The sequence below is a fragment of the Ranitomeya imitator genome, chromosome 6 (genome assembly GCF_032444005.1).
Source record: "Ranitomeya imitator isolate aRanImi1 chromosome 6, aRanImi1.pri, whole genome shotgun sequence".
NCBI lineage: Eukaryota > Metazoa > Chordata > Amphibia > Anura > Dendrobatidae > Ranitomeya > Ranitomeya imitator.
In genome coordinates, this window is record NC_091287.1 from 564,962,256 (window position 1) to 564,976,107 (window position 13,852).

The following is a 13,852-nucleotide window of genomic DNA, read 5'->3' on the forward strand; positions in this document are numbered from 1 at the left end:
TCGCTGTGTATTACTCCTGTCAGGAGGAGGAGGAGGTGATTATCGCTGTGTATTACTCCTGTCAGGAGGAGGATGGAGGTGATTATCGCTGTGTATTACTCCTGTCAGGAGGAGACGGAGGTGATTATCGCTGTGTATTAACCCTGTCAGGAGGAGGACGGAGGTGATTATCGCTGTGTATTACTCCTGTCAGGAGGAGGAGGACGGAGGTGATTATCGCTGTGTATTACTCCTGTCAGGAAGAGGACGGAGGTGATTATCCCTGTGTATTACTCCTGTCAGGAGGAGGACGGAGGTGATTATCGCTGTGTATTACTCCTGTCAGGAGGAGGAGGACGGAGGTGATTATCGCTGTGTATTAACCCTGTCAAGAGGAGGAGGACGGAGGTGATTATCGCTGTGTATTACTCCTGTCAGGAGGAGGAGGACGGAGGTGATTATCGCTGTGTATTACTCCTGTCAGGAAGAGGACGGAGGTGATTATCCCTGTGTATTACTCCTGTCAGGAGGAGGACGGAGGTGATTATCCCTGTGTATTACTCCTGTCAGGAGGAGGACGGAGGTGATTATCGCTGTGTATTAACCCTGTCAGGAGGAGGACGGAGGTGATTATCGCTGTGTATTACTCCTGTCAGGAGGAGGAGGACGGAGGTGATTATCGCTGTGTATTACTCCTGTCAGGAGGAGGACGGAGGTGATTATCCCTGTGTATTACTCCTGTCAGGAGGAGGACGGAGGTGATTATCGCTGTGTATTACTCCTGTCAGGAGGAGGAGGAGGTGATTATCGCTGTGTATTACTCCTGTCAGGAGGTGATTATCGCTGTGTATTACTCCTGTCAGGAGGAGGAGGAGGTGATTATCGCTGTGTATTACTCCTGTCAGGAGGAGACGGAGGTGATTATGGCTGTGTATTACTCCTGTCAGGAGGAGACGGAGGTGATTATCGCTGTGTATTACTCCTGTCAGGAGGAGGAGGAGGTGATTATCGCTGTGTATTACTCCTGTCAGGGGGAGGACGGAGGTGATTATCGCTGTGTATTACTCCTGTCAGGAGGAGGTGATTATCCCTGTGTATTACTCCTGTCAGGAGGAGGACGGAGGTGATTATGGCTGTGTATTACTCCTGTCAGGAGGAGACGGAGGTGATTATGGCTGTGTATTACTCCTGTCAGGAGGAGACGGAGGTGATTATCGCTGTGTATTACTCCTGTCAGGAGGAGACGGAGGTGATTATGGCTGTGTATTACTCCTGTCAGGAGGAGATGGAGGTGATTATCGCTGTGTATTACTCCTGTCAGGAGGAGGACGGAGGTGATTATCGCTGTGTATTACTCCTGTCAGGAGGAGACGGAGGTGATTATCGCTGTGTATTACTCCTGTCAGGAGGAGACGGAGGTGATTATCGCTGTGTATTACTCCTGTCAGGAGGAGACGGAGGTGATTATCGCTGTGTATTACTCCTGTCAGGAGGAGGTGATTATCCCTGTTTATTACTCCTGTCAGGAGGAGGACGGAGGTGATTATCGCTGTGTATTACTCCTGTCAGGAGGAGGACGGAGGTGATTATCGCTGTGTATTACTCCTGTCAGGAGGAGGATGGAGGTGATTATCTCTGTGTATTACTCCTGTCAGGAGGAGACGGAGGTGATTATCGCTGTGTATTACTCCTGTCAGGAGGAGGACGGAGGTGATTATCGCTGTGTATTACTCCTGTCAGGAGGAGACGGAGGTGATTATCGCTGTGTATTACTCCTGTCAGGAGGAGGACGGAGGTGATTATCCCTGTGTATTACTCCTGTCAGGAGGAGGAGGAGGTGATTATCGCTGTGTATTACTCCTGTCAGGAGAAGGACGGAGGTGATTATCGCTGTGTATTACTCCTGTCAGGGGGAGACGGAGGTGATTATCGCTGTGTATTACTCCTGTCAGGAGGAGGACGGAGGTGATTATCGCTGTGTATTACTCCTGTCAGGAGGAGGATGGAGGTGATTATCTCTGTGTATTACTCCTGTCAGGAGGAGACGGAGGTGATTATCGCTGTGTATTACTCCTGTCAGGAGGAGGAGGACGGAGGTGATTATCCCTGTGTATTACTCCTGTCAGGAGGAGGACGGAGGTGATTATCGCTGTGTATTACTCCTGTCAGGAGGAGGAGGAGGTTATTATCGCTGTGTATTACTCCTGTCAGGAGGAGGATGGAGGTGATTATGGCTGTGTATTACTCCTGTCAGGAGGAGACGGAGGTGATTATCGCTGTGTATTACTCCTGTCAGGAGGAGACGGAGGTGATTATGGCTGTGTATTACTCCTGTCAGGAGGAGATGGAGGTGATAATCGCTGTGTATTACTCCTGTCAGGAGGAGGACGGAGGTGATTATCGCTGTGTATTACTCCTGTCAGGAGGAGACGGAGGTGATTATCGCTGTGTATTACTCCTGTCAGGAGGAGACGGAGGTGATTATCGCTGTGTATTACTCCTGTCAGGAGGAGACGGAGGTGATTATGGCTGTGTATTACTCCTGTCAGGAGGAGATGGAGGTGATAATCGCTGTGTATTACTCCTGTCAGGAGGAGGACGGAGGTGATTATCGCTGTGTATTACTCCTGTCAGGAGGAGACGGAGGTGATTATCGCTGTGTATTACTCCTGTCAGGAGGAGACGGAGGTGATTATGGCTGTGTATTACTCCTGTCAGGAGGAGATGGAGGTGATAATCGCTGTGTATTAGTCCTGTCAGGAGGAGGACGGAGGTGATTATCGCTGTGTATTACTCCTGTCAGGAGGAGACGGAGGTGATTATCGCTGTGTATTACTCCTGTCAGGAGGAGGACGGAGGTGATAATCGCTGTGTATTACTCCTGTCAGGAGGAGGAGACGGAGGTGATTATCGCTGTGTATTACTCCTGTCAGGAGGAGACGGAGGTGATTATCGCTGTGTATTACTCCTGTCAGGAGGAGGACGGAGGTGATTATCGCTGTGTATTACTCCTGTCAGGAGGAGGAAGGAGGTGATTATCCCTGTGTATTACTCCTGTCAGGAGGAGGAGGAGGTGATTATCGCTGTGTATTACTCCTGTCAGGAGGAGACGGAGGTGATTATCGCTGTGTATTACTCCTGTCAGGAGGAGACGGAGGTGATTATCGCTGTGTATTACTCCTGTCAGGAGGAGACGGAGGTGATTATCGCTGTGTATTACTCCTGTCAGAAGGAGGACGGAGGTGATTATCGCTGTGTATTACTCCTGTCAGGAGGAGGTGATTATCGCTGTGTATTACTCCTGTCAGGAGGAGGACGGAGGTGATTATCGCTGTGTATTACTCCTGTCAGGAGGAGACGGAGGTGATTATGGCTGTGTATTACTCCTGTCAGGAGGAGACGGAGGTGATTATCGCTGTGTATTACTCCTGTCAGGAGGAGACGGAGGTGATTATCGCTGTGTATTACTCCTGTCAGGAGGAGATGGAGGTGATTATCGCTGTGTATTACTCCTGTCAGGAGGAGACGGAGGTGATAATCGCTGTGTATTACTCCTGTCAGGAGGAGGACGGAGGTGATTATCGCTGTGTATTACTCCTGTCAGGAGGAGACGGAGGTGATTATCGCTGTGTATTACTCCTGTCAGGAGGAGGTGATTATCCCTGTTTATTACTCCTGTCAGGAGGAGGACGGAGGTGATTATCGCTGTGTATTACTCCTGTCAGGAGGAGGTGATTATCGCTGTGTATTACTCCTGTCAGGAGGAGACGGAGGTGATTATCGCTGTGTATTACTCCTGTCAGGAGGAGGACGGAGGTGATTATCGCTGTGTATTACTCCTGTCAGGAGGAGGACGGAGGTGATTATCGCTGTGTATTACTCCTGTCAGGAGGAGGATGGAGGTGATTATCTCTGTGTATTACTCCTGTCAGGAGGAGACGGAGGTGATTATCGCTGTGTATTACTCCTGTCAGGAGGAGGACGGAGGTGATTATCGCTGTGTATTACTCCTGTCAGGAGGAGGACGGAGGTGATTATCGCTGTGTATTACTCCTGTCAGGAGGAGGATGGAGGTGATTATCTCTGTGTATTACTCCTGTCAGGAGGAGACGGAGGTGATTATCGCTGTGTGTTACTCCTGTCAGGAGGAGGAGGAGGTGATTATCGCTGTGTATTACTCCTGTCAGGAGGAGACGGAGGTGATTATGGCTGTGTATTACTCCTGTCAGGAGGAGGACGGAGGTGATTATCGCTGTGTATTACTCCTGTCAGGAGGAGGACGGAGGTGATTATCCCTGTGTATTACTCCTGTCAGAAGCAGGACGGAGGTGATTATCGCTGTGTATTACTCCTGTCAGAAGCAGGACGGAGGTGATTATCGCTGTGTATTACTCCTGTCAGGAGGAGGAGGAGGTGATTATCGCTGTGTATTACTCCTGTCAGAAGGAGGACGGAGGTGATTATCCCTGTGTATTACTCCTGTCAGAAGGAGGACGGAGGTGATTATCGCTATTCTATTTTTTCAGTGAAGATGGGGTGCAGAGTGTACATTAATCAGAAAGAAATGATTTTTTTTTTAAATTTACCAAATGGCTGCAATGAAACAGAGTGTAAAATTTAAAGGGGTCTGAATACTTTCCGTACCCACTGTATCTCTGGAATAGGTGATCACTTGCCCATCGTTCTGTTTTCCACTGCTGGAACCGATACCGAGCTGCATGCTCTACCACCGCTCCATTGATAATGTTTTGGGCTGTCAATCATTGTGCTCTGCTTCTTTGGGCATCACCGTAGTGAATGAATGAAGCGGCAGATGGGTGTTTGACTTGTAACAAGGATAAAAGTTCCTTGATCTGCCAGTTGGTGCGAGTCCCAGCGATCAGCAAGTCAATACAACTCCTACTGGTAGATGTAAACTTGTCTATGAGTAAAATACAAGTTTTATGGCCAGAAATTATTATTATTTATTTATTTATATAGCACCATTGATTTCATGGTGATGTACATGATTAGGGGTTACATACAAGTTACAGATATCACTTACAGTAAGAAAACTAACAATGACGGACTGATACAGAGGGGCGAGGACCCTGCCCTTGCGGGCTTACATTCTACAGGATGGTGGGGAAAGAGACAGTAGGTTGAGGATTGCAGGAGCTCCGGTGTTGGTGAGGCGGTAGCTCTGGTAGTGGTGAGGAGGCAGCGGGGTCAGTGCAGGCTGTAGGCTTTCCTAAAGAGATGAGTTTTCAGGTTCCGTCTGAAGGATCCGAATGTCGTTGATAGTCGGACATGTTGGGGCAAAGAATTCCAGAGGATGGGAGAAGTCTTGGAGGTGATTGGGTGAGGAGCGGATAAGTGTAGAGGAGAGAAGGAGGTCTTGGGAGGACCGGAGATTACGTGAGTGAAGATATCGGGAGATTAGTTCAGAGATATATGGAGGAGACAGGTTGTGGATGGCTTTGTAGGTCAGTATTAGCAATTTGAACTGGATACGCTGAGGGAATGGGAGCCAGTGAAGAGATTTGCAGAGAGGGGAAGTGGAGGAGTAGCGAGGAGAGAGATGAATTAGTCGGGCAGCAGAGTTAAGGATGGACTGGAGAGGTGCAAGGGTGTTAGCAGGGAGGCCGCAGAAAAGGATGTTGCAGTAGTCGAGGCGGGAGATGAAAAGGGCATGCACAAGCATTTTAGTAGATTGACGGTTGAGGAAAGGACGGATTCTGGAGATATTTTTGAGCTGGAGGCGACAGGAGGTGGAAAGAGCTTGGATGTGCGGATTGAAGGACAGGGCAGAGTCAAGGGTTACTCTGATGCAGCGGACTTCCGGTTCGGGGGAAAGCGTGATGTCATTGATTGCGATAGATAGGTCAGGTATGGAAGAACTATGGGATGGAGGAAAGATGATGAGTCCACGAGAGGAGAAGGAGGATAATAATAATAATAATTTTTATTTATATAGCGCCAACATATTCCGCAGCGCTTTACAAATTATAGAGGGGACTTGTACAGACAATAGACATTACAGCATAACAGAAATACAGTTCAAAACAGATACCAGGAGGAATGAGGGCCCTGCTCGCAAGCTTACAGACTATGAGGAAAAGGGGAGACACGAGAGGTGGATGGTAACAATTGCATATGGCTGATAGACACTCTGGGATTCTGGACAGCAGAGCGGTGACGTCTGGGCCAGAGAGGTAGATCTGAGTGTCATCAGCATAGAGGTGGTACTGGAATCCATGAGACTTTATGAGTTGTGCCAAGCCAAGTGTATAGATTGAGAAGAGTAGGGGTCCTATAACAGAGCCTTGGGGGACTCCAACAGAGAGAGGGTGGGATGAGGAGGTAGTGTGGGAGTGGGAGACGCTGAATGTGCGGTTGGAAAGGTATGAGGAGATCCAGGATAGGGCGAGGTCTTTGATGCCAAAGGAGGAGAGGATCTGTAGTAGGAGGCAGTGGTCAACTGTGTCAAAAGCAGAGGACAGGTCTAGAAGGAGGAGTACAGAGTATTGTCCATTAGCTTTTGCGGTAAGTAGGTCATTAGTGATTTTGGTCAGGGTTGTCTCAGTTGAGTGATGGGGGCGGAAACCAGATTGTAGATTGTCAAAGAGCAAGTTAGATGAGAGGTGGGAGGAAAGTTCAGCGTGGACGTGAACTCCTGCTCCAAGAGTTTGGAAGCGAATGGGAGCAGCGATAATGGGCGATAGCTGGACATAGCTGTTGGATCGAGGGTTGGCTTTTTAAGGATAGGCGTGATTGTGGCATGTTTGAAAGCAGAAGGGAAGGTGCCAGAAGTTAGTAATAGGTTGAAGAGGAGGGTTAGGGATGGGATAAGTGTGGTGGTGAGGTTGGGGAGGAGGTGGGATGGGATGGGGTCGAGCACACAGGTGGTGAGGTGCGATTTGGAAAGGAGACAATTAAGCCCCCTGTCACGATATGGTATGAAATATCATAAGTAGTTCTCTTGCTAGCCTGCGTGGGCTAAGCCCCCCTTCTTGAAGTAACAGTTTGTAGCTGCCAATTCCTGGCTTTCCTTCTTAGAGAGTGTGGGGAGTTTTATGGCCGAACGGAATTTACGACCGGCATTTCCTGTGTAAGCTCTTGTTCAGCTATCAGTGAAGTAGAAACTTCAAGGATCCATGAAAGATTCTTTGTTTAGTTTTTGTTAGATATTAGGCAAACGATTTAAGCTAGAAATACGAAAATATATATTCTTATTCTCACTCGGTGTATCTACCCATCCCTTGAAACTCGGGCTTCTAACTCCGTCTGGTAAAGAAGTAGGGTTTTCTCTGTAAATATGTATCCCAGATAGGACATATTTGATCTCATTAGAATGCTCACGTTAATCCGAGATGAATGATAGGTTGAGTCTGACTCTGTCATGTTTTGTAGCGAAGTTATAGCAAGTAGATAAATTTAAGATTGAAGTACTCAGAATGTAGAGAGAGGAGGGTCTGGATAAGCCAGCCCTTCTGTGATGTCAAAGCCTTAAGGTATTAAGTTGTGGCACACATCCCCAGCTCACCCTTCTGCTGGATTTCTTCTTCTGGACTCATTGTCCTATTTTTCTGGAAGAGCTGAGTACATCCCATGGACTGGGATGTATGGAAACTGCACTAGCCTGGGGTGCCCGCCATGCTTTTAACATGTGAGTGATACTTTTCTCATTTAATCCCTGTTTATTTCATAATTACCCTTGTACATATTTGCAGTTGTCTCATTTGTAACATCTTTATAAACTATTTTTGATAAAGCACTGCCTAATTATTTTTATGGGATATAATATTTCATATTAGTTCGTTCATCCATGCTCTAAACGTACCCTGTCTCTTGAAGATAATTACGCTACTGTGTTGGGTTAGCTTCGGACCCGTTTATTCGAAGTTGGTGGCAGCGAGAAGTGTGCAGACTTTTGGGTTATGTTGTAGCGGCTGCGGCGTTAATAATTATTGTTCCTGCCTGAGTGGGAGTAGTTATCGCGTCGCTGCAGCGTGCCCAATAGCCAGTACATAGCAGGCAGCCTTTCTGGCGACTAATTACCCAGGGTGCAGTACCTAATCTGACCTGAGAGTAAGGGGGGCGCCAGAGAGCTGCAAGTGTTAAGTGGAACTGTAAGCGGGATATACATAAATCCCTGCAGTTCGTGGTATATAGAAAAGCAGTGGGATACCTAGAATAAGCCCCTGCTGTAAACTAAGAGGTCAATAGCCTTGTGTGTGGTTTTTTCATCACATCGTGGAGTGGAGGGATAACTAAGATAAGCCCCCCTGCACGTGATAGCCGTCTGTTGGCCTAAAGTCACCTCAATCCGTGACGTAGGGGTGACGGTCACGGTGTGAATCCTGACCAATTGGTGACAGCGGTCAGGGGAATCGTGACACCCCCCTTCAGTGATCTTGGAGAGGGAGGTTATGGGGTTTGGGCATTGGTCTGGTATACAAAGGTGTTGTGGTGGTTGAACAATGAAAACTTGCCTTATTTGGTTGATCTTATTTTTAAATTGTGTGGCAAAGTCCTCAGTAGAGATGAGGAGGTTGGAGGGGGCGGATGAGGGAGTTAAAGGTTTTGAATAACTGTTTGGTGTTGTAGGATACGGAGGATACGAGGGTTATGAAGTAGACCTGTTTAGCAGAGGTGAGAGCAGATTTAAAAGCGAGTGTTGCCTGTTTGAATTCAGTGAAGTCGTCTTGCGAATGTTTTTTCTTCCAACGCCTCTCTGCCACCCTGGACACTTGCCGGATCTTTTTAGTGATGTTATTGTGCCAAGGTTGTCTCTTGATACGTCGCACTCTGTCATGAACGAGAGGGGCAACCGTGTCAGTAGCTGATGCGAGAGTAGCATTGTAGAAAGCAGTGGCACTGTCTGTGTTGTGGAGTGAGGATATGGATGCCAGTGGTAGGATAGAGTCAGAGAGTGTGTGGGCGTCTAGGTGTACAAGGTTTCTGCTTGGGTGCGCATGTTGCTGGACATGGGTGACCGGTGAGGAGGACAGGGACAGAGAAAGTGAGCAGATGGTGGTCGGATAGAGGGAGAGGGGAGGTGGTGAAGTAAGATAGAGAGCAGAGGTGGGTGAAAACCAGGTCTAATGTATGTCCGTCTGTGTGGGTGGCTGCGGAGGACTACTGAGTATGTCCAAAAGATGAAGTAAGGGACAGAAGTTTGGAGGCTGTTGACTGAGGGGTATCAGTGGGGATGTTGAAGTCACTCATGATGATGGTGTGAATGTCAGCAGAGAGAAAGTGAAGAAGCCAGGTGGAGAATTGGTCCATAAAGGCAGTGGCCGGGCCCGGAGGTCGGTATATGACGGCCACTTGGAGGTTGTAGGGAGAGTAGATGCGGACAGAGTGGACTTCAAAAGAAAGGAGGATAAGGGAGGGTAGAGGTGGGATTGGGCTAAAGGTGCAGATAGAAGAAAGGAGAAGACCCACTCCTCCACCATGTCTGTTGCCGGGTTGAGGGGTGTGGGTGAAGTGGAGTCCGCCATGACACAGTGCAGCAGGGGAGGCAGTGTCAGAGGGTGTTAGCCATGTTTCTGTGAGGCAGAGGAAGGCAAGATTGTGAGAGAGAAAAAGGTCATGAATCGCATCAAGCTCATTGCAGATTGAGCGGTAATTCCAGAGTGCTCCAGAGAGAGGGAGCAGGGGGCTGGGCATCAGGGGCAAAGGTTTTATGTTGGAAAGATTGCGGTAGTATGCATTAGATAGGAAGCGATAGGAGGGGGTAGTCATAGGAGGTATGAGCTGTGGGGGACCAGGGTTGGGAGATTTGTCACCAGCAGTTAGGAGAAGCAGAAAAAGGGAGAGCAGGTGGGCGACTTGTTTTATATTTTATTAGGAAAGATTTGAGGTTGAGGAGCAGGTCAGTAGAGGAGGACAGGTGGGGAGGTAAGAAAGACGGGGAGATGATTATTTGGTTAGAGGGTGCTGGGGTTTGTGGATAGCAAAGGAGAGAGAGGATTAGTGGAGCAAACACTGTAAGGGCATATGTAAAGATGATGGAGTAAGATGGGTTAATAGAAAAGCTAGGACAAGTAATAAGAAGTGCTTATTCAGCAGACATACCCAAAAGAGACAGATAAATAGAGTGTGGTCCCGACTCCTGCCGTTGAAATAACTGTGGCATCTCTATGCTTAGCTGCGTGATGCTGTGCTGCGCGTGCCTGACCCCCCCACGTGTGCACCCCTTAACATGCTACTAAATGTATAGGACTGAGTAAAGGATCAGGTGAGAGGGATTGTGGGACCTGATTGGGGATAAATTAGCAATTGACCAACACCCCAGGGGAGGTTACATGATCAAAGGCACTGAGCCTGGCTACATCCATATGCTGTAACACCTCCTTGCACAAGATAATATCTCCTGTGACCCCAGCATGGATGTGCAGCAGTAAGTATTTAATACAATGCAACAAATGAATTTAGCAAACATTCAGCAGGCACATTAAAGGGAATGTTGCAGGATGATAGGCAGCAGTTGACAGGAAGCAGAGATTGTACCTGTGTGAAGAGAGGAGATGGATTTTAATTCCCGGCCGTTGAAATAACTGCAGCGTCTGTATGCTTAGCTGCGTGATGCTTTGCTGCTGGGATGCGCGTGCCTGACCCCACACGCGTGCACCCCTTAAGATGCTACTAAAATTAAGTAGAGACAATATTATCTGCTTTCTGAGTTCCTCTTATAAATCTTTCAGAGTTGGGAATTTTCCTCTAACCTTGTGGTAAAGGCCGAGAACCTGTTTCTCTCAATGCTCATTGATGGCAGGTCTCCATCTCACTCATGACCTGGTCTCCTGAGTGATCAGAAGCCTCTTTTTTATCACTTATGTGTCTGCAGGACTAAATCCCTCTTATTAGCTGTAGTTTTCTCATGTTTTTCAAATAGGATGGATGAGGATGGGAGTGGAATTAGCAAAAGATTATTAAGCTTCACCCTGGAGATCATCTACCTGCTGACCGGAGAGGTGAGCAATCCTAAATTTCTGTCATCCTTATTGTATTGTTAAAATATAATCATCACTCAGAAAACCTTTCAAAATAATATAAAAACCTACTTTTGGCTATTATATGAATGTTATTTTGCAGTTGTCACCGGTTTTCTCCTCTCTGGGCTCTATCGCTAACTGGTAATTGTCCTCAGGCCCAGCTCCAAAGATGGTGGAGATGATCCACTATTGTGTCCTGTACTGAGCATAGATGGAAAAGATCTCGCTTGACCCCTCTCTCACTCGACCGCTGTCCCCTCGCCTTCCTGTCCCCTCGCCATCCTGTCCCCTTGCCATCCTGTCCCCTCGCCTTCCCGTCCCCTCGCCCTCCTGTCCCCTCGCCCTCCTGTCCCCTCGCCCTCCTGTCCCCTCGCCCTCCTGTCCCCTCGCCCTCCCGTCCCCTCGCCCTCCCGTCCCCTCGCCCTCCCGTCCCCTCGCCCTCCCGTCCCCTCGCCCTCCCGTCCCCTCGCCTTCCCGTCCCCTCGCCTTCTGGTCCCCTCGCCCTCCTGTCCCCTCACCCTCCCGTCCCCTCACCCTCCCGTCCCCTCGCCTTCTGGTCACCTCGCCCTCCTTTCCCCTCACCCTCCTGTCCCCTCGCCTTCCCGTTCTCTCGCCTTCCCGTCCTCTCGCCTTCCTGTCCCCTCGCCTTGCCCTGAGGACAGAGGCATGTATTATTGCTAAACGTTTGAGTAGTTTCTTATCGCTATTAGACTCTGACCATAACAGAGACGTCCTTCACATTTAGAATAAAAAGGATTTATACACCGACATGGAAGAGGATTCTTCATTGGAAGAGCAGTGAGCGCTCTACCAGAGTAAGCAGCCATGATGAATTTAGTTCAGTATGGTCCTGGATGTCTTTGCTGGGGGCAATAATATTACAAGTTCCAGTTCCTAGATTACTGCAGACCTGTTATAGATTTACAGTGTGAAAAAAAAGTATGTAGTCAGCCACCAATTGTGCAAGTCTCCCACTTATAAAGATGAGAGCGGCCTGTAATTGACATCATAAGTAGAACACAACTATGAGAGTCAAAATGAGAAAACAAATCCAGAAAATCACCTTGTCTGATTTGGATGATTTATTTAGCAAATTATGGTGGAAAATAAGTATTTGGTCATTAACAAAAGTTCATCTCAATATTTTGTTATATATCCTTTGTTGGCAATGACAGAGGTCAAACTTTTTCTGTAAGTCTCACAAGCTTGGTACACACACTGTTGGTGGTATGTTGGCCCATTCCTCCATGCAGATCTCCTCTAGAGCAACACAGACTTTCAACTCCCTCCAAAGGTTTTATATGGAGTTGAGATCTGGAGAGTGGCTAGGCCACTCCAGTATCTTCATATGCTTCTTACGAAGCCACTCCTTTGTTGCCCTGGCGGTGTGCTTGGGATCATTATCATGCTGAAAGACCCATCCATACTTCATCTTCAATGCCCTTGCTGATGGAAGGAGGTTTGCACTCAAAATCTCACGATACATGGTTCCTTTCATTCTTTCATGTACACGGATCAGTCTTCCTGGTCCCTTTGCAGAGAAACAGCCCCAAAGCATGATGTTGCCACCCCCATGTTTCACAGTAGGTATGGTGTTCTTTGGATGCAACTCGGCATTCTGTCTCCTCCAAACATGATGAGTTTTGTTTGTACTAAACAGTTCAAATTTGGTTTCATCAGACCATAGGACATTCTCCCAATACTCTTCTGGATAATCCAAATGCTCTCTAGCAAACTTCAGACGGGCCCGGACATGTACTGGCTTAAGCAGGGGGACACGTCTGGCACTGCAGGATCTGAGTCCCTGTCGGCGTAGTGTGTTACTGATGGTAGCCTTTGTTACATTGGTCCCAGCTCTCTGCAGTTCATTCACTAGGTCCCCCCGCGTGGTTCTGGGATTTTTGCTCACCGTTCTTGTGATCATTCTGACCCCACGGGGTGGGATTTTGCGTGGAGCCCCAAATCGAGGGAGATTATCAGTGGTCTTGTATGTCTTCCATTTTCTAATTATTGCTCCCACAGTTGATTTCATCACACCGCACTGCTTGCCTATTGCAGATTCAGTCTTCCCAGCCTGGTGCAATTTTGTTTCTGGTGTCCTTCGACAGCTCTTTGGTCTTCACCATAGTGGAGTTTTGCAGTGTGACTGTTTGAGGTTGTAGACAGGTGTCTTTTATACTAAAGAAAGAAGAAGCTACAGGTCTGTGAGAGCCAGAAATCCTGCATGTTTTAGGTGACCAAATACTTATTTTCCCACTATATTTTACTAAATAAATCTTACCAAATCAGACAAGGTGATTTTCTGGATTTGTTTTCTCATTTTGACTCTCATAGTTGTGATCTACTTATGATGTCAATTACAGCCTCTCTCATCTTTATAAGTGGGAGAACTTGCAGAATTGGTGGCTGACTAAATACTTTTTTTCACACACTGTAGATTTTTAATGCAAGTTGTTTTACCCAATGAAGATCAGATGATTGGGGGGAAATATGACTAACGAGATTGGTCTGTAGGAGGGTCCGGATCATTTCACGATGCCAGTAAGGAGAGTGGAGAAATCTCCAGACCTAGGTTGACAATTAATGAGGGGAATTTGGGTGAAAGGACGAAGAATATAATCCTCTAGAAGTTTCATGTGATATTATATAGTGCAGATAATGATATTTATCAGCGTCTCTCCATACACAGGACTACACAATAGTGAAGAAGACGACAAGTGACTGTGTGACTCCCGGCAGCCATGAGTCAGGAGGACGGGACAGGAGGTGGAGCACCATCACAGATCCTCACCCACACTTCCCGATACGTGTGAGGAGCAAGAAGAAGATCCTAGAACTCACCAATAAGATCATTGAGCTGCTGACCGGAGAGGTGACTGCTGGGACATTAT

The 13,852-nt window shown here is 47.7% G+C and overlaps 1 protein-coding gene across 1 annotated transcript in view; it reads left to right on the plus strand.

Moving 5' to 3' along the window:
- LOC138643505 (zinc finger protein 850-like) overlaps positions 1-13,852 on the plus strand; it is a 184,680-nt gene that overhangs the window by 149,583 nt on the left and 21,245 nt on the right. The window contains exons 21-22 of the mRNA XM_069732403.1: positions 10,814-10,940; positions 13,651-13,833. Of these exons, the coding sequence (XP_069588504.1) occupies positions 10,814-10,940; positions 13,651-13,833 (310 nt within the window). The remainder of the gene's footprint in view (positions 1-10,813; positions 10,941-13,650; positions 13,834-13,852) is intronic.